The sequence below is a fragment of the Microtus oregoni genome, unplaced genomic scaffold, assembly GCF_018167655.1.
Source record: "Microtus oregoni isolate MIOR12 unplaced genomic scaffold, Mior012 000013F_ref0000133, whole genome shotgun sequence".
Lineage (NCBI taxonomy): Eukaryota > Metazoa > Chordata > Mammalia > Rodentia > Cricetidae > Microtus > Microtus oregoni.
In genome coordinates, this window is record NW_024543072.1 from 33,673,302 (window position 1) to 33,694,304 (window position 21,003).

The 21,003-nt window shown below is 48.1% G+C and overlaps 1 protein-coding gene across 1 annotated transcript; it reads left to right on the forward strand.

Annotated features, from left to right (window-relative positions):
* Nucleotides 1-725: 725 nt before the first annotated feature.
* Sft2d2 (SFT2 domain containing 2) lies at nucleotides 726-18,069 on the forward strand. Its single transcript, XM_041662816.1, has 8 exons — nucleotides 726-862; nucleotides 6,356-6,442; nucleotides 6,647-6,732; nucleotides 10,574-10,655; nucleotides 11,728-11,763; nucleotides 11,863-11,921; nucleotides 14,681-14,710; nucleotides 17,278-18,069. The coding sequence occupies exons 1-8, from the start codon at nucleotides 800-802 to the stop codon at nucleotides 17,315-17,317; spliced, it is 483 nt and encodes a 160-aa protein (XP_041518750.1). The 5' UTR covers nucleotides 726-799; the 3' UTR covers nucleotides 17,318-18,069.
* The last annotated feature ends 2,934 nt before the right edge of the window (nucleotides 18,070-21,003 follow it).

The window sequence follows — 21,003 nt, forward strand, 5'->3', positions numbered from 1 at the left end:
GCTGGGAACTGAACCGAAAGCCTTGCACATGCTAGGCAAGTAGTATCTCACTGAGCTACACCTCGGTCTCAATGCTTTTCTGAGCCAATTTAATCTTAGGATCGGTCTTCCAGATTTCCCCAGCAGCCAGTGTTCTAGGAGAGCAAGCTTTCTGTCCAGTCTGGAAGATCCCGTGGGTTCACACGGATTCTGCTACGTAGCCTCAGTAATGCCTTAGCCTGATCAGAAGTAAGGCATTCGCCAAAGACAAAACTATCTGATTCTCCTCAGCCAGTTTGTCATCTGTTCTTAGGCGTTGTCCAGGTCATATCTCCCGAGCCATTTCCCCTAGGAATTAGGTAGGAATTGCACACACATTTGCACTGCTCCAACCTGTTGCACGCTGACTTGTTCCAGTTGGCCTGGATTGGTTGATTTTGTTTTTGAAGATCTTCTGCGGTGCACACAGAACCATCAGCGGATTAACTTCAGCATCTGTGGATAAGTCAGCACAAGGCCTGCCCTGAGTTTTTCCAGGCCCTGGCACGTGGTGGTGCTCGGCGCTGGAACGAAAGCGTGAAGCCCGGGCGCGCAGCCAGTTCGGTGTTGGCCAACTTCACCCAAACTCTCCTGGTCCGGCCCGGGTCACCCAGAGGAGCTGGCGCCGGGGGCGTGGCTGGCGCGGGGCATGCCGGGCGGGCAGGTGGGCAGGTGCCTGGGCGGGGCTCGCCGTGGTTGGCGGCGGGCGGAGGGGCGGGGGCCGCGCACCCGGAAGAGCGGTCCGCGGAGCTAAGGCGACAGGCGGCGGCTGGGGGCCGACATGGACAAGCTGAAGAAGGTGCTGAGCGGCCAGGACACCGAGGACCGCAGCGGTCTGTCCGAGGTGAGCGCAGCCGAGGAAGCCAGGGTTTCTTGGAAAGCTGCCCTGCTCCCTTCCCGCCCGCGGCGCGGAGCTCAGCCGGGACACTGCCACAGGTGGCAGCGCAGGGACTTTGCAGAGGGCGTGGCTCCCTAGCCCTTCCCTACTTCCTCTCGGGAGAACCGGGGGCTCTGGAGGAAGACCCCAGAAATCTGTGCGGGTGGGAGCGTGGGCCTGACCTGCACCCCTGGGCCTGACCTGCACCCCTGGGCCTGACCCCCCACCCCCGCCGCCCCCGCTCCAGCTGGGCCGGCCGGGGCTCTCCCTTTGGAGCCGGGTGAGGCCGGCGGCCTTGGTGAAAGGAGCCCCCCTCTCTGGATCGCGGGCTGGCCTTGGTTTTGGGGTGTGAGTTCCAGACCCGACCTTATGCGGACTGCATAAGTAGTAGTAAGACTCCGTGAACGGCTGGTTGACAGGGACCTACCAGGTCTCTGAGTCTCCAAGGTTCATTCCTAGACTAGAGATTTCCAAGCACCCCGGAGACTGCCAAGTGTTTGTTTTATTAGTGGGACTTTGATGGCCCGGAAACTTCCTAGCTCCAGAGCCACCGAGAATGTCTTCTTTTAGGTGCTTTGAGAGTTTGTTTACGTTTTCCTTTCTCAAGACAGAATAGTGTTTTACTCGGTGTATCCTTAGCCCCGGTTTCCCCTTCTGTGAAACAAGGGTGTTGAACAAGATTATATGGCCCCTTTTCTTTGGAAACTGGGTTCCTCTCTAATATTTAGTTGGGTCTCTCGTGGTTTTCCCAACATCCTGCTCTCACTTTTGTGGTTGATTTTCTTCTGAGTTTTGTCTTTGCAAAAACACAACCTCACCTCAAAGGGGATAAGTTTATTTTGAAGCCACGTACGAGCGACAGTGGCCCCGGGACAGATTCAGATTACTGCAAATTCAGTGTTTCAATAGGACAACAGTTGGCTAAGTTTTTATGGTAACAGGACAAAGTACTAAGTCAAGGTACTTGCTAAATGGATCCGTGGAAACACGACGTAGGTGGTTAGAACAGCGGGGAGGACCCTCAGCTGCAGGTCCTCTCGAGGCTATCTGATGGGGCTCTAAAGCCCCTGGTTTGTGGAAGCCTGAGTTGTGTTAATAAATAACAGGTGGGCAGGATATGATAGCCGCGGTTAGTTGCTGTTCGACTCCGGCCCTGCAACTTCCCAGCCTCTCCACAATCATTAGAATTAAAACGAGTAGTTTTTATGTTTTTTTTTTTTTTAATTTTAAAATTTCTGGCCTCTTGTGAACTTTCATACGATGAAGCCTGAGGAAGCCCCGAGACTTAGTCGACCCTCATGGTCATGTAAAGATAAACTCCATAGACGTCAACAAGCTGTTTTACAAAGTTGGGGCTGAAGGGGAGACACCGGGTGTAGTGCTGGCCTTGGGGTGCTGTCGCTCTGTAGCAGTGGGTGGGTCTCCAGGCGTGGCTAGGGTAGCACCATTTGAAAACAAATACAAAGTCCGCCCCCAACCCTGCCCACTACCCCCACATGGCGAGTGCCTGTGTGCAGTGAAGGACTTTAACCTCCTTTTAAGAGCACCACATTTTCCATCTGTTTTTAAAGGACCGTGGGCTTTGCTCTTGTTTGAAAACATTGCCAGTTTCCTCTTTCCTCCTAAGATTCCTGTTGGTGTGCGTCATTGTGTGGCACTGCCGGGTCTCCAACGCTAGGAACTTTCCTATAGCCAATAGGGCTCCTTGTCAGGGATGTTCTGGCTTGGGAATCACTTACTAGGTCCCGCCTCTTGTTAAGTACTAACTAATGTGGTCACACTTTCCATGGTTTTGAGCCTGGAAAAACTGGAGGATTCTGTGGCGAAATTCCTGTTTGTGTGGTTAGCTGGATGAAGCTGCCATCAAGTCTTTTCAGTTATATAACCTGAAGAGGTTGCCAGAAAAGTTAGAAAACATTTTATAATTTAATGCCAACTATGAAAGTATGTCTTGTTTATTCTGTCCTTCCCAGGTAACTGTAAAGTTGGCAGGTCTCTTAGTCACAAGCCGTCTATGATAAGTCTTCTAACTGATACCCTGTCATCATAAACACTCTCAAGTCCTGGTTTCAGTGGAGCCCTTCCTGAAAGAATAGACTTTGTGTGTTCTGGGAAGGGTTCTTGGGACCAGGAAGGTCTGAGGGTGTCTGATCATAACACGCAGGAATACATAAGCGTTCCTTTCTCACCTCTGGATGCCTGTCCCATTTCCCTGGACAGTCCTTTAATGATGGCTCTTGGCAAGAATCCCTCTGCCTTCTCCATCCTGGAGTCAAAGGGCCCTTTGTGCATGACTGCTAGTGAGACAGCTTGTGATTCCCTGCATTCCCTTCAGGGTCTACCCAGGTACTGTTTTAGCTGTGTTGGTTTTGGAAAAAGCTCTGCTAGCAGAGTTCGGAAACTACAGCCTAGAGAGAGATTTTCCGTCAACTGAATCTTCTTTCACAAATTGACAAAAAGTCTTTCCTTTTACCAATTCCGTTTAGAAGAAGGGGAACCAAAGCTTCCTCCTCTTTCCCTGACCAAGTGTCAGAGCACACTTACAGCGGAAAACTTGGTGATGAATTATCTCTGCTCCCTGCCCTCCCTGCTAAAGAAAAGGTAGCATTTCGATGGGTTCATCCTGAGACATTTCTTGAACACAGTGTCACTCTTGTATCTGAGGGTAAAAAGCACAATCATGCTTCGGGAAGAAATGCTTTCTCTGGCCAGTGATTTTATTTTTCTTTTTGGTTTTTTGAGATAGGGTATTTCTGTGTAGCCCTGACTGTCCCGAAACTCGCTCTGTAGAGCAGGCTGGCCTCAAACTGAGAAATCCATCTGTCTCTGCCTCCTGAGTGCTGGGATTGTTTGCCTCCACCATTGCTCGCTTAAATAACTAGTGCTAGTTTCCCAGTCCGTGGGGAACAAACCCAGCCTCCCCACACGACAGGCAGGGATGCTCACTCCTCTGCTAACGAGGATGGCTGTCTCGCGTCAGTGATTTTACTGTCTACAAAGGCGTGATTCTCACTGTCTTGCTCTGACTCTGGAATGTTCTGAATGTCAAGACTAGTTCAGCTTTGATACTTTACAGTTTCTCCACCTAAGCAGAACAAGGTTGGCCTTTCTGAGCACGGCTGTTGGTGCCGTGACACTCAGTCGTTTCCTTGCTGCTCTGTCCCTTTTCCTTCACATGGCTTGTTGTTTCCACCTTGGCAAGGCCCATGCGTGGTTGGAAGAGTGGGAGCTGTTCATTTTCCTCTGGGCTTGGTGGGAATTGCATGGATTAGTCAGAAGAGGTCTAACTTGATTGTCCAGGGCCTGGTGAATCCTGGCAACAACATCCTATGGTTACTTTAGAGCCGGGGGAACTGAAACAGACTCCTCAAGGTGGACAAGTAGCCTCTGCTTGGAAACACAGGGCTCAGTTGTCAGGTCCTAACATTGCGGTGCATGCTCTCCTCCTCTTTAATATATATATAAAATATATGAATTATATATGTTAAGTATAAGGAATGAATGTGCACACACATATATGTGGAGAGAGATTACAATCGTGTTATTTCCTCCTCCCCTTTCCTCCCTCCAAACCCTTCTATATATTACCTCACCCCCTGTTCGCTTTCAAATTCATGGCCTCTTCTTTTGTTGCTGCTGCTGCTGTTGCTGTTTTGTTGTTATTGTTGTGTGTCTTACTACATACATAAATACCATGTGCTCAGCCTGTATAATATTGCTTGCATGTATATGTTTTCAGGGCTGACCATTTGGTATTGGATAACCAGTTGGTGTGCTCTTCCCTGGGGAAGACTGATTGTCCTGCTCCCAGCATTCCTTAGTTGCCTGAAGTTGCCTACTGTTGAAGCTCCTCAGGTTTTCCCCCTTCCACATTAGCAGGTCTGTTGGTGTTGTCCTTGTTCAGGTCATGTTTAGGCAGTTGTGTTAGTGAGACTTCAAGGGTGTAGCTTCTGACTTTTCTAGGAGACATAATCTTACAGCAGGCTCCCTGTTCTCTGCCCCCTCTATCCGCAGTGACCCCTGAGTCTTAGATGTGTCTGTTGGTACTGGCCTCCTCCACTCTGCATTTTGATTGGTATGGTTTTCTGTAATGGTTTCTGTCTGTTGCAAAGAGAAGTTTCCTTGATGAGGGTTGAGGACTACACTTTTCTCTGGGTGTAAGAGCAAATATCTGGAATGTAGTTAGAAATTCTGTTGCAAGCCTCCCTTTTGAGGTGCTGGAGATGGAACCCAAATTTCTTGCTCATGGTAGGACTGTACCATTGAGCTACACCCCTAGCCTATCCCATCCCTAAATGTGCCTTCTCTTCAGGGTCACACTCTGTGCCAGGTTTCTGCAGGTACTCAGTGTGTTGCTATGTGTGGTGATGCAGTGTCACAGGGACTCTATGGAAGTGGGGAGAGAGAGCCATTTTTTCAGTGACCTAAATATCTTCTCTCAGGTGGAGAAGATATTAGTTGTTACACCTCGGGAGCCTCTTGGTCTCTTCCAGCTTCTGGTTTGACAGGTTGGAAACAAGTCACTGAGCCAGGGCCAGTTAGGGCCAAGGGAGTGGTCCTGCTCCCCTGCCTTCCTCCATCAGTTTGGGTGGCAGTGGAGTAGGCGGTCTTTCTTGCTTTGTGAAGTTGAGCTGCCTATATAAGGGGAGCTTAGTTAGGTGTGTAAATGTGGACCTGGCTGTGCTGATTGGGTTTGATCTCTCAGTGGCAGCTTCCTGTGTCCATCTGTGGGCAGTGAGCCCTCCCGCATCTTAAGGACAGCCTAGAAAGGCCTGTGGCCCAGCGACTTGTCATCTTTGGTGTGGGAAAGGGCCATTGAGATCTGCTCTCCAGCTCTTCTGGATTAGTAGTTTCCCTGGAAAGTCTGACTTAATGTAGAGGAAGCATTAATTGTGCCGAGAGTCAAGATGAACGGATAGCGATTAATTAGCTAGGATCTGGCTAACTGTGACTGATTCAGCTGTTGCGGGCATGATGTAAGTAAGAATAAGTAGAAAGGATGTAAGTGTGAGGGCCTTCTCCCCCTGAAGTGCCGGGAATGTTGCGGCAACTTCTGCAGTTGCTAGGAGAGATGAGAAAGCATGGCCAGTGGACCAAACTGCCTGAGTGTCTGGCCCTCATCTTCTCCAATGACCCAGGCCCTCCTTCCCTTCCTCCCTCCCTCCCTCCCTCCTTTCTTCCTAATTTATTTATTATGTATGTGTATAAATGCAGGTGGGCAGCCCTGGTGTGGAAGCCGGGGTCAGCCTGCAGGACTCCTCTCCTGCTTCCTTTATGTGGTTTGTGGTGATGGAACTTAAGTCATCAGGTTTGCACTTCAAGTCCCTTTACCTGCTGAGCCATCTTGCCAGTTCTAAATACCATTTCTCTTGGCCTTTAAGACCGTTTCTGAATCAACTGTGAGTTTTCTTTGTTTTCACTAAACGTGCATGTATGTACGTAATTGTTTTGAAACTGCAGGTTGTGGAGGCATCAACGCTGAGCTGGGGCACCAGAATAAAAGGCTTCATCGCATGTTTTGCTCTAGGAATCCTCTGCTCACTGCTGGTAAGATTTCCTTCCATCCACTGCCTTTTCCTCATTCTTCGCTTTATTCTTTTCCTTTTGCCCACTTTTCTCTTTGATGCTTCATTAAATTGAATGGATAAAACGGGGGTGCGGGCAGTAGGAGGCAAGGAGGGCAGCTGTGTGCCTCTGGTGGGCGTGGCATTGCTGTGCTTACGTACACGTGTCCTGTTGTTCCCCCTCTAGGGTACTTTTCTGCTGTGGGTGCCCAGGAAAGGATTGAGCCTCTTTGCAGTGTTTTACACCTTGGGTAACATGGCATCAATTGGGAGGTAAGCTTTCTCTTTTCTCCTTTTTCCAACCTTGCTGTTTATTGGATGATAAAATATCCATTGTGTTTGAGGGAGGGGGAAGATGAATGCTTCATATCTTTAAGGAGTTGGAAAGAAGGAGGAGAGACAGTTGGCACAGATCACATTCATATCCTCTTATTTCAAAACATCCTATATGTTGGTTTACCTTTCACCCCTGGGAGAAAGCAGGAAGTGTGTGACCACTTGTTCACATGTGAGGGGACTACACAGCACAGAGCGCTGGTGCTCTGTCCCCACGGTACACGGTATGGCCAACTCTCCCTGTGTTGGTTTTCCTGCCCTCAGAGACTGGATGCAGCCACTGCTTCTAAAAGCCACCAGGCAGGCTAGTGACTGTGAGACTGGGAACTGGTTATTATGTAGTGCCAGACCATCCTGGGCTTGAGGCTCAGGCTCCTGTGTCAGGACATCTGATGGGTGCTTTCCAGGGGAGGTCAGCCATTCTGCCTACGTCAAGTGCACAGACACCCCGAGTTGACCTCCTTCACTTGGGTGCTTCAGCTACACCTGTGCAGGCAATGCCAGGCCTGCCTCTGGTGGGAAATGCTGGCCTTGCCCTGTTAGAATGAACCTCAGGAACCTAAGGGGGCAGTCATTCCTTCCCTTACCCTCTCCCTCCCCATGTTTCTAAAAATGGCTTCAGAGTCCTGTGGGGAAAGGGCTCCAGGAGTCCAAGTTTCCTTATGTTAACTCAGCCATAATAATTCAATTGTTGTTGTCTTTTTTTTTTCTTTAAAAAAACCCATTTATTTATTGATTATATATATAGTGTTCTGACATGTATGCCTGCAGGCCAGAAGAGAACACCAAATCTCACTGTAGATGGTTGTAAGCCACTTGTGATTGCTGAGAATTGAACTCAGGACCCCTGGGAGAGTAGCCAGTGTTCTTAACCTCTGAGCCTTATCTCCAGCCCTATTTTTCTGTTTCTTTTTTTAAAATATTTTAATTTATTTATATTTTTTTGTTTATGAATGTTTTACCTGCCTGTATATCTGTTTGCCACATATGTAACTGGTGCCTGAGGTGTAAATGGAAGTTTCTGTTCTTCCTGGTCCCACAGCCACTCTGTCCCAAAGAAACACATATTGGCTTATATCTATAAACTGTTTAGCCCATTAGCTCAGGCTTATTATTAATTAGTTCTTACAACTTAACCCATAATTCTTGTCTATGTTTAGCCATGTGGTACCTTTTCTTGGTACATCATTCTCATCTTGCGTCCTCTGCATCTGGTTGTGACTGACTCTCTGCCTTTCCTCTTCCCTGAGTTCTCTTAGTCTGTTTGTGCCATCTATACTTCCTGCCTGGCTACTGGCCAATCGGCATTTTATTAAACTAATACAGGTGACAACTCTTTACAGTGTACAAAAGCATTATCCCACAGCACTGTGGAGGTCAGAAGAGGGCATCAGATCCCCTGGAATTGGATTTAGATAACAGCTGTGAGCCACCATGTGGATGCTGAGAATTGAACCTTGGTCCTCTGCTAGAGCAGACAGTGATGTGCAATGTCCTTCTGTGTATGTTGCTTTTATTGGTTTTTGAATAAAGCTGTTTTGACCAATGGCTTAGCAGAGTAAAGCCTGGTGAGAAATCTGAACAGAGAGATATATAGAAAGAGTAGGTGGAGTTGAGGAGATGCCATGTTGCTGCGGAAGGAGGCAGACACCATGCAGCTGCCCAAGAAGCAAAAGGTAACAAACCACAAGCCTCGTGGTAAAATATAAAATAATAGAAATGGGTTAATTTAAGATGTTAGAGTTAGTTAATAAGGAGCCTAAGCTAATAGGCCAAACAGTGTTGTAATTAATATAGTTTGTGTGTGATTATTCAGGTCGGGCAGCAGGGAAACTAAGAGCAGCCTCTGTTTAGAAAATAGTGCCCAAAGACAAGAGCCTCCAAAAGGTTTCCGTTTACAAGCCATCTCCCTAGCCCACTGTTGTCTTTCTTACTTGGCTTTCTTTCTCATTCCTGTGGCTGTTTGGCCCCACTGATTGACTTTGGACTCACTGAGTAAGCACGAGCCAGTGACACAGACGGAAGGGAAGCTCTGAGAGGAATGGCTTGACAGCGGGTCAGGGACAGTTTCCTAGCAAAGGTGGTACCCGGGCTCTTCTGAGCTTCGTCCATCTCCTCCTTCCCTCAGCTGCACCATCATACTCCCCTCCTTTGTACCTCTCCCCAGGCTCTTTTCCTCTGAATTCTAGAACCTTTGTATAGAGCCCCCCGCCCCCTCCCCCCCATGTGGCTCTCTGCCTCCTCTACAGGTGGAATTCTAACTTGGTGCTTCTGAATCTCTCGGCATCTCTGAGCTTCTTTCCCCTCCATTTTCTTTGTCTGCGGCCCTGCTCATCTCTCTGCTCCCCCTTTGTCATTTCTCATTTCCCAACTTGCTTATTTGTTAAGTCCTGCCTCTAATGTCACCTCTTGTGTGAAGCTCTGCTGATTACCACCTCCTTCCTGGAACTGGCGACCTCCTCTCCAGGGCTCCTTCCATGGTATTTGTGTTTCCGTGACAGCACAGGTAGTGGTGACTGATGCTGCCTTGAAGCTTTCTCAGACACTAGCTTTTGTGGGTTTGGTTTGGGCCCACAGTGTGGGGCAAATGTACAGCCTGAGCCTAATTATACAGGTATGTTGTTTACTCCGGAAGAACCTCTGGCAATTTTTAATGGGACAGGCGCCATAGCCATAGCACAGCAGAGGGAAACAGGGAGGGCTGCGCTGTTGTTTCTGGGTTTTACAAGGAGTTTCCGACTTTACACAGAGTCTATTTGTACACGCATGTCTTGAATCTGCTGCTTAGTCTGTTTATACACGCAAAGAGTCTCTGAGCTTGGAGACTTGAGCTCAGAAAACAGCTTAACTTCAAAGAGAGGCAGACCATTGCAAACAGCAAAAACAAAACAAAATATGCCTTTTATTGAATGTTCAGTAGCTAATGTCATCTGCCATCCCTTGTAGTGAGTGCCAGCTGTAAGGAACTCCCACGGTTTATCATTTGGGCAGTACTTCTTCACGTGACTGAAGAAGCCTGGTACCTGTCCATGCTGTGTTAGGTGTGTGTATCTGCCTCCCTTGTGATCACTTCCGTTAGCTGCCTCTCAGGTTTCCTTCATACAAATTCACGCAAAGGGTGCCTTTAGAATAGGTGTGGGTTAAACACTAGCTTTTTGGATTCCCCGCTGTGTGATTTCAGATCGGTTAGCTAACCTCTCACTTCCATGTCTCTGACATAGGAACGGAAACACCCATCTAAAGTGGTTGAGGGGCTGAAATGAGTACTGTTTGAACACCTGACATTTTAGCAAGCATTCAATTATAGTAGATGTTATTTTATCATCACTAAAATTCCTGGAGAGTATGAAAGAAGAGAAGTGTTCTGTTTTCGAATGTAAGCATTCTAAACCTGTAGGATGTGCTTTGTGTTTCTTAAATCTGGGCTCTTGGTTTGTGGGTATATAGTCAAGGAAGCAGTGTATCCCCTCACAGAGAGAGAGAGAGAGAGAGAGAGAGAGAGAGAGAGGTGTTGGCCTTGCTCTTATATTAGTTGGGTGACCTTGGTTATATAATCCCTTGAGCTTTTTTTTCCTGTCTAAAATGAGTGTACTAATTGTCTCTACTTCATAGGTCCTTGTTGGACTAAATGAGGGCAGTGCACAAAAGACCTGTAAGCCCAGTGCCTGGCAAGAGCTGCTTGTGCTAATACTACTCCTGTCATTGCCGCAGGAGCTCTTGGGGAGGTGGCTGGTTCCTCTGTTCTGACCTTAATGGCTTGTGTGTGTTTGCCTCTTAGTACCGCCTTCCTCATGGGGCCATTGAAGCAGCTGAAGCGCATGTTTGAGCCTACACGTCTGATTGCCACAATCCTGGTCCTGGTAAGGGCAGACTGCTTTCCCCATAGGCTTTATAGGTGGGGGTGTGCCTTTTCTTTTCCTTTTTAATCCTGGGAATTAAACATGGTCTTATGCATATGGGGCTTTCTAAGTTGTTCAGGCTGGCCTTGAACCCACTACCTGCCTGCTTCACTATAGACTGGAGGGTTTTCTTTCTCCCCCACCCCCCATATCCCTGGCTGTCCTGGAACTCACTCTGTAGACCAGGCTGGCCTCAAACTCAGAGATCCGCCTGCCTCTGCCTTCTAAGTGCTGGGATTGAAGGCATGCACCACCACCGCCTGACTTGGACGACTTTATTTCTATCCCATCAACCCAGAATATCTCTTTCTTTTTTGACCTAGTTATCCATGTATCTGTCAAATCTTTCCAGACCCCATTCTCTAGATTCCAAGCATAATCATCAGTATTGTGAGATTTGTACTTGATTGGCATGCTTGTAATTTTAGTTTAGTTTGTGCGTCTCATTCATTCACACAAGAGTGTTTCCTAAGGCAATGGCTGTGTTTGTTATTTATTGGCATCTTTGAGAGTGCAGTGCTGGACAGAGTTCCGGGCACACTGATTAAGGAAATAGAGAGCAGTGTGATGACAGCTATGGTAGGGACCAGAGCAAGCAGTGGCTTGTTTCCAGCTTCAGGTATAGATGGCCTGGCAACTCTGGTGGAAAGACTTTCCAGGAAAGGACACAGGGCAGTGTCAGGTGACAGGTAAACAGATCACAGCTTCCTGGCTGTGCAACCGACAGCTCGCGCGTGTTGACCTCTGATCTCACACACCTTTCCTACTCCAGAGGTGAGGTTACGGAGAGAGGTTGTGGCCAGCTTACTTTTGTGTCTTGAATGAGAAGATTGACAAGTTAATGACTGATCCGGAATGTGCTTTTCTTTGCAGACATTTAGGGAGAGCTTAAATGTGGAAGCACAGCCTGCCTTTTCCAGTCCGCATGCGTTTTTATTGTAGAGTTGGGTCTCTTTTCCTGACACAGACACGGTTGTTCGGATGGGTTAAATGCTTCGAACCACAGTGTATTAATGAGTGTTTTCTCTTCCAGTTGTGTTTTGCACTTACCCTGTGCTCTGCCTTTTGGGTAAGTGTGAACTTGAGTCTTCTGTGACCGTGACCTTTTTGGTTTATATTCTCTGTCACACACTTTCCAGTAACTATGTCTTTTTTTTTTTTTTTCTAGTGGCATAAAAACGCACTAGCGCTCATCTTCTGCATTCTGCAGTCTTTGGCCTTGACATGGTAAGTAACACCAGTGTCCGTCCCCCACCCCCAGCCCCGCCTTTGACGTGTGTTGTGGGTTAGAAGGCTAGGAAAACAGAAGCTCTTGAGTTGAAGAGTCGTCAGTAATGCAACAGAAGTCAGGCTTCGGAAGGCAGCCAGTTGACTCGGCCCACTGCCAATAGACCGCATTAGTGGTCTTGAGTGGCCACAGAGGCCTCAGACCACAGCATTTTTGCTGAGCTCACGGTCAGTTGTGAGCTCACGGTCAGTTGTGAGCTCACGGTCAGTTGTGAGCTCACGGTCAGTTGTGAGATACACAGCTATTTCTCAGCTCCTCACGTCCGGAAAGTGCAGTTATTAGAAAGGCTGGTAAAAAGAGGCCAGGAGTCAGGTAGAGAAGGATGCTGCTGGGAAAATCGGTGATTGTGATGGAATGACCGTTCTGTAGAAGGTCAACGAGGGCATCGTCAGCTGAGCTGAGGGAGCAGTAGCTAGGGAAATGAAAATCCGTGTGGATGTAGGGTCAACATCCTCACTGGATGTGGGCTGGCTTTGAGAAATTTTAGGTGAAGGTTAGGAGATTGTAACCCAGAGGCCAAGTGTAGTAAAAAGGTGACCAGAGACATGGCTGTTTTTTAAAAAAATTAATTTATTATGTATATAGTGTTCTACCTGAATGTATCCCTACAGGCCAGAAGAGGGCACCAGATCTCATTACAAGTGGTTGTGAGCCACGATGGTGGTTGCTGGAATTGAACTCAGGACCTCTGGAAGAGCAGCCAGTGCTCTTAACCTCTGAGCCATCTCTCCAGCCCAAGACATGACTATTTAAAACCATAAATGCAACTGTAGGTTCTTGGCTCTTTAAAACTGTGTAACACCCAAGGGAGATGTGTGGTGGCACGTATCCCATCCGAGGCATTTCAGTGTTACTTTGAAAGTCCATGAGTAATGATGGCCGGCAGAATAGTTCCAGTCAGTGTGACTCTGCTATTGGGATAAAAATGTCTGCTAGTCTACAGAGAAAAGGGAGACTGGGTGTTTTGAATAAGCTCCTGGCTGGTGAGCACCTAGCTAGTAGAAATGGATCATGGGAGTGTAAGCTTGATCCCATCTTCCTTTTGGAACTTTGACCTTCTGAAAAAAATACTCTTGTCAAACTGCCTTTCAGACTTCACCGTTTTCACAAGTTAAGTGTGTGCACATGGAAAGTGGGAGGTGCGGGGAAGAATGGTGCCTCGTTTTAATAGGGAGACACATTTTGCCAGTAGGTACTCCAAGGGCCTGACTTGATGGCTTGTGTTTCTGCTCTGGCTTTCTTCTGGGTGCAGAAATTGGTACCTACAAATACTGCAAGCCAGTTCCAAGGAGTCAGCCTTCCTCTGGGCTCTGGAAAATGGTGATTCCCTTTGAACTGAATCTTTTTTTTTTTTCCTGTCTTTTTTTTTTTTTTTATTGAGAAAAGGAGAAAAAAAAAAACAAGTTTCCACCTCCTCCCAGCCTCCCATTTCCCTCCCCCTCCTCCCCCCCTACACCCCCTCCTCCCACCCTTCTCCCCCTCCCCCCCACTCCTTTCCCCCTCCCTCTCCAGTCCAAAGAGCAGTCAGGGTTTTCTGCCCTGTGGTAAGACCTAGGACCTCCCACCTCCGTCCATATCTAGGAAGGTGAACATCCAAACTGGCTGGGCTCCCACAAAGCCATCACATTACGTAGGATCAAACCCCCGTGCCATTGTCCTTTGCGTCTCATCAGCCCTCATAGTTCGCCATGTTCAGAGAGTCCAGTTTTATCCCATGCTTTTTCAGTCACAGTCCAGCTGGTCTTGGTGAGCTCTCAATAGATCAGCTCCACTGTCTCAGTGGGTGGGTGCATCCCTCGTGGTCCCGACTTCTTTGCTCATGTTCTCCCTCCTTTTGCTCCTCATTGGGACTTTGGGAGCTCAGTCCAGTGCTCCAGTGTGGGTCTCTGTCTCTATCTCCATCCATCACCAGATGAAGGTTCTATGATGATATGCAAGATATTCGTCAGTATTGCTCAAGGATAGGGTCATTTCAGGTTCCCTATTCTCAACTGCCCAAGGAACTAACTGGGGACCTCAGCTTGGGCACCTGGGAGCCCCTCTAGGGTCAGGTCTCTTGCCAACCCTAAAGTGGTTCCCTAAGGGAAGGAGGTCGGGCCTTGGGAAAGCAGGAGGATTGAACTGAATCTTAAGTCTGACCAACTTACTCCCGACTGACACACAGGGCAGGTGTCTCTCCCCTGCACGGTTTTCTCATAGGCAGTGTGGCTTCGGTTCTTGAAGTGTTGTGCCAGGGTATACTCTCATCTATAGAATGGTAGGTAGTGGCTTTTTTTTTTTTTTAACTTAGTGGAGCAGATAGAACATTGACCCCACCTGGGTCGAAGTTAAATAAATTCTTTTGTGAACTTACAAAGCCTTAGATCACAACTGGTGAGGGTTTCATTTGCAGTTTCTGACAATAGGACTCTGATGCCATATGGGTGTCAGGAATGTGCCTTTTTCAGGTGGTCGCTGCTGGCTCATGTGTTAAGCAGTACCACAGGCAAGGCCGGAGTCAGAGGGGTAATTGTTATATGGCCCTTTTGCGCCATTCTCTGCCACGAGGCTACTTCCAGGGCAGAGGTTTATGTGATGTGTGAATGCATACAGGCCAGTAGAAACCACTGGGTGCTCCTAGAGCTTCAGGAGCTTTCTGCTGGGGGGGCGGAGGGGTTCTGCTCCCTTCATTCACTTTGATCTTTGCGTTTCTTTGTAGGTATAGCCTTTCCTTCATACCATATGCAAGGTAAGACTGACTTTGTATTTGGAAATAGGGATTCTATGATTTGTGACCCACGATGTGTTTACATAGGAGGACTTCTAATTTTTTTAAAAATATTTATTTTTATTTTAAGGTGTATTTTGCCTGCACGTATATTTATGTACCATGTGTGCATTTCCTGTGGAGGTAGAAGAGGCTGTTGAATCCCCTGGAAATGGAACTAATAGATGGTTGTGAGCTGCCATGTGGGTGCTGGGAATTGAACTTGGGTCCTCTGGAAGAGCAGCAAATGCTCTTAATGGCTGAACCATCTTTCAAGCTCCTGCATATGGACTTTGGTTTGGAGATTTTAGTTTAGTTGCAGAAAGTGCATGCTATTTTATTTATCTGTACTAAACTTCTTTGAGCTAGATAGGCCCAGGTCATGCATCTGCTTGATAGATTACTATGATAAGGGCCGTGGTTCTCCTGATCTCATTGTTCAACTAGCGATGTGCTGGCCAGGCTATGAGTTCCTGGTGTTTGGGGCACTCTACTCAGAGAAGGTGAACTGATGCATATTAATATGCCTTTAATCTGTAGCTTTGAGGTGGTCGTTTGAAAGGTGATTGATTTAGTGTAACTAAACAAGGGCTTTGGGGTCCTTGGTGCCTGTTTTCTTGCAGGGGCTCGCTCAGGAAAGGTTTCAGTAGTCTAGAGGGAAAGCGGGGCCAGGACGCTAGAGGACCAGCGCCTCCTATTTAGCAGTGTGAACTTGGTGACTTTATTGACCACCAAGACCTCAGATGAGACATTGATAAGTGGGGTGGGTGGGGCTGGTTTGTCCTCAGAGGCTGGGCGTTTGTTTATTAACCACTTCTGATGGTGGGCTTTCCTCATTTAGTCATAGGACCTTTGCCTCTGATTCCGTTCTAATGAAGCCACTTAATTTTATTCTTCTCAATCTACTAAATAAAAATATTTTCTATAATTGTGCTGAGGAAATGAAAAATTGCAGGGACTGGGAAAGAGGGGGGACGCTATGTCTTCCGCATTCCAGATCTGCTGCTGACAGTGTTCTGAATGTGCTGGGGAGCGCGGCTAACAAGCCCACAAAGTGTCCCTGTGTGCACGGGAATACAACAGGGACATAGCAGTTGTGAAATACTGCCTTTGGGGCTGGGAGGAACGTATTCTCAGAAGAATATGGGCAGGGTTTTCCCAGGAGGTGGCTTGCTATTTGAAATAAGCCAAGGTCTGCTACATCTGAGCATCTAATGAAGTATTTATTTATCTGTTTGGCAATAGTTTGACCATATCTCGTAGGTCCCTAAAGTGCCTACATAATTTACTGGGCTCAGCACAAAATGAAAATGTGGATTCCTCCTTTTTAAATGACCAGAGCTTCGTATAGTTGGAGCTACCCACATAACTGGACTCACTCAGTGTCCTTCCTCAGGGGTTCAGCATTGATCAGGATGGGAGTGATGGAAACGTTACAGTTCTTTTTGAACTCAAGAGATTTTGTGTCGAGCAGATGCATCTTCCTTTAGCAGGGAGGGAACCACAGTGAGTTTTGTCTGGCTTCTAGAATGGTTTTCTCTAGTGTCCACAGAGCAGATTATACAGCTGAAAAGGCTTTGAGACCAAGTGAATTTGTCAGATGGGTTAAACAAATCAGATGGACTCCTCTGCCCAGCTTTTCCGAACCTCAGTGTGTGTGACCTGGCAGGAAGGGACTTATTTTGGCCATAAACCCCCTTACTTTACTTAGAGTACTCCTGGGACTTCAGTATGCAGCAGACCTTGACAGTCTTCACTAGAGTCTTCAAGACAGATTCTCTTATGTAGCCCATGCAGGCCTCAAACTTGCAGTCCTTTTGCCTCAGCTCCCTGAGTGCGGCATTGCAGGTGTGTGTCACCACGCATGGCTCCTTGATGACTTTTGATGTTAAAATTCATGGCCTGCTCAGGCAGTTGTATTTACTCACCTCATGTGATCCCCAGCACTGTACACCAAAACCACAGTATCAAACCTGGGATGGGGTGAGAGCTTAGGGTTCCTCCTTACAGCCAGGTGCAGTGGGGGAAGAGAAGAGGTCTACCTGCACAGATAAGCTATCTGTTGAGCACCCACTTTTTGCTTACTGGAGCTATACTGAATCCCAGACACTAAGTGAGCCTGTTATTAATGCACAGTAATGTTAGGATACCCAGTTCCCTGTGCCAGGGAGCTCCTGGAGGTGTTCCTGCACAGTCTTCTGCCAGTGCACTGTAGCCCTCGTGACTACCCCTTGGTGATCTCAGTGTGTTCTGATTGGCTGATGTAGAAACGCAGTAAGCATGTACTACTCTCCAGGACTAGTCCTAGGATAAGTGAGCATGTCCCATCTGTCAGATGAGAGAGTTCAGACTCTAGCCTGACCAGTAATTTGCCCAGGAGAAAACTGCTAAGAGACGTTGGCACTGCAGGTGATGAATGGTTGGTTCTGCCCTCGCAGTTTCCTCCTTCGGCAGTACGGTACCCTGGGAAATGCTCAAGAACTGTCTTTGCCATGGTAGAGCCTTTGCAGTGATAACGTCCCGTTCATCTCCGTGTTTTTCCTTCCTAGGGATGCTGTGAAGAAGTGCTTTGCTGTGTGTCTTACATAATGCACGGCAGTCTGCAGAGAGCGCCGTGGACGGAAACTGGTGGACCGTCTTGTAAATGCCCTCTGGACTCCGTTTCACAGACACGTGCCTTTCACTTGCAGCAACGTGGTGTTTGCAATTTGGACATTTTTGAGGGTTGCCCATGGGAGCAGTCATGAACCCTAAACCCCAGTGTCTGTAGCACAATGTGAGGTTCTGTGGCTAGTGTAGGGGACTCTTCCTCGTGACCGTTTTCCTCTCTGGATGGCATCCCACGGAGTTCTCGCAGATCAGACTTTGTTTAATAGCAGCAGATAAGCTGCAGGAGCCACTGATTCCCAGGTGGCGGCAGGAAGGCCTAGCAGAGATTATAGGGGTTCAACAGGAAGGGCAGAATTTTGAAGATTTGCCCCTCACCAAGGAAACCATTGTCACCGCCTCACACAGTATCATCCCTGGTGTTTCTGCCCTTCCTGCAACCCTGGAGAGCCTGCCCTGGGCACACTGCCCTTCCTGTGGACTGCACCGTTTTGTTCAATCACAACTGGCTATGGAATGTCTTTTCTAGTGTTGAGTGGGATTCTTTCTCTTGCCCTCCCCCTCCCACGTCTCTTGTTTTGTGATCTTGGGACACTGCTTGATTGAGAGTGAAGTAGTGGCCTAAAGAACTATTTGCTTTTGGACAGGAGCCACCAGAAAGTGAAAAACCCTCATGCTCCGTGCTCTGTTTATTTTTCTTCATTATTTATAAATGTTTACTTTTATTGATTGTATTTTCCGTTCTTCACTGGAGTTGGGCCAAGGAAAGTGCATGGGAAGACAGATCCCTTGTGGGGCCAGCAGGAAGTAGGCATGCCAGCCAAGCGATGGTCAGTGCTCCGGCGTTGACACTAAGCCTGAGCTGGACACTACAAAGACACCAGCCCGCAGGTGGTCATGTCTCAGCCTGATGCCTACCCACACACACAGTGTTCTTGTGTTGATGATCCTATCTGGTCCTCATGGGAGCCATGTGAGGAAGCAGGATTGGTGTCTCACTGTATAGTCAAAGGACCAAGGCTCAGATGGGTTTCCATGTCACCTGACCATAGCTGTGACAGGGTCAAGCCAGAGTCCTAGTCTCCTTCATGATGGCACGGCTCTGGTCATCTCTCATAACCCTTTCCTTGTTTTTATCATCCTAGCCTGTGCCTTTTCTGGTTTCAGCATCTATGTTACCTGTGCCATGCTCTGTCTGTTCCCCATCTCACTTTTTGCAAGCTTCCCTCTGCATCTATAGGATGGCCACCATCCCGTGTCACCTGCAGCTGCTCTGTGTTTCCCAGGCATCGTCAGAGTTCCTGGTAATCTAGGTTTACCCTTTGCTCTTTGTGCAAGGCCAGATCTACTCTGACCTCTGCTCTGCCACCTCCAGACCACAGGCGGTGAGCACTCATTGCTTTGGTCGTGTGGCCAGTTGCTGAACTGTGCCTAGTAACTCCGTCTTTTCCTCTGAGAGGAGAAGAATGGATAGACAGATTAGGGCAGAGGGCAGCCCAGCCATTCCAGATTCTTTCCATGCTGCTAAGGTACCTGTGAGGTCTTCAGCCTTTCTTTAGTCAGGAAAGAAAGTTATATACTCCCCTCTGGCTTTTTGAGGCACATTCATATCCTAGGAGCCTTGGGAATCACTTCGGGTCTCAGAAGGGCTTAGGTGTCAGAAGGAACATGGGAAGTTTAAGGGTGCCCGTGGTGCGTAGCTGACACGAGGCTAGGCTTGTTGCTTCAAGCTCCAACCATCCTGGAGTCATGCACCTGAAAGGCTGACCCCTCCATGCCCTTTTAAGTGACTGGACTTGAGTCCAAGTACCTTTTAAAGATGTTAGAAGGCCTGAATAGCTTACTGTGTGAATGTGGGCAGATCTGGGTGTGAGCTGTGGTCCGGTCACATGTTGGTTGAGTCCTTTGAAGTTACCTAATGTGGTTCCTCAATTTCCCTGTTTCAAAATAGTGGGCTGACAAGTCGTGCTGGATTGTGGGAGGATGCCAGGGACAAATGACTGTATCAAGTGCTTGGTAGGGAGCCAAGCAGAGGGTCTGTGCAATAACCGATGACCCCTAACGCTGGTGGGATGAATGCTAGGGCAGCGATCTGCTTAGCATACTTAATATTGGTACGTTGCTGAACCTGTGTATCTGCTGTACATTATCTCATTGACTACCAGGCGAGAGAAACTGCCTCCGTCATCATAAAGCAGTAGCTGCCTCAGTTGCTCCCACCAGCAGGGCATCAGTGAGAAGGCTCTCGGTGGGAGATTGTGTCTTGGATAATCGACAGCTGGTGGCCAGTTTGCTGCAGCAGCTTGACTCTGGACACATTTAAGCAGCTTTTGGATGATCATCCTCCAGTATCTTCCAGACTTCCAGATTTCGTCTTTAGTTGTCTTATCCTTTGGTTGTTTCCTCTCCTGCCTTTACTGGACTGTGGAAGGAAGAAATCCATTTCAAATCTGCTAAAGTCTTGTACCAGGTCAACTGCATTGATCAGAAGCAACTTAGGGAGGGAGGCTGAAGTGGAGAATTAGGGCCTCTGGTGCTGACTGGTGGTAGTGTCTGTTTCTTCTCCCCTCCTTCATACTCCTCAGTCCATTGCCTGGTGAGGGGGCACCACTGTGTTTGGGGAGTGATGAAAACCGCTGAGTGACCTTTGTAGAGGGAAATGTGATGCTCAGTCAGGCTGGCTTTCTAGGTTTGGGACACCTCTGGTCTGAGTGCTGTCTTCCCTGGGCTGTGGTCAGTAGAGTGCTGCACTCAGAACCATTGTGCTTTCTGGACCAGGAGAGTAGGTTAGGGTCCCCGTGGCCCCCTCTGCCCCAGGCTGACTATTGGGACACTGTGAAGGTGGATTCCTGCTCACTGCATTATCTCTCTCGCAGACTGACAGGCTTCCCTTTTCATAGACCAAGCCCTGAGGAAGCTTTTGCCTCTCCTGCTCCCCTGTCTGGCTGCTGCTCAGACCCCAACTCCCGGCATCTTGTCTTAGAGAAGGGGAAATCCCACTCCCCGCTCAGCATTTTCACCGTGGAGATCGTTGCAGTGCTGGGTGTCTATGTTACTCTCATGGTGACTTTGTGCCACCTTCCTTCCACATAGTCACTGTAGGCCCAGAGAATAGGGAATGAAATCAAGAAATGCATTCCATATAAAAATTACTTTTTAATGCCCTATTGCAGTAGATAATTAGCAGCCGGGTGGGTGTCTGAAGCATGGAGGCTGCGCTTGTTTGGGTCTCGTTTTTGCTATCCCCATAGGTGACGAGTGTTGCAGTGTACGGGATGAGACTTGGTGGAATGAATGGGGCAACTGAGGTGCACCCTAGGGTTGTGGAGTTCCTCTCTGGTGGGCACCTTACGCCCCCCCTCTGTTTACTCTTCCTTCTCTCTGTTCTACTCTTCTCATTAGAGTCACTTACATACACTTCACATTCACAACGACGCCTAAAACTGATTTCCTGCTAATTAAAGAAAAAAGGAAGCCGGGCGATGGTGGCGCACGCCTTTAATCCCAGCACTCGGGAGGCAGAGGTAGGCGGATCTCTGTGAGTTCGAGACCAGCCTGGTCTATAGAGCTAGTTCCAGGACAGGCTCCAAAGCCACAGAGAAACCCTATCTCGAAAAACAAAAAAACAAACAAAAAAAAAAAAAGAAAAAAGAAAAAAGGAAGGCCAG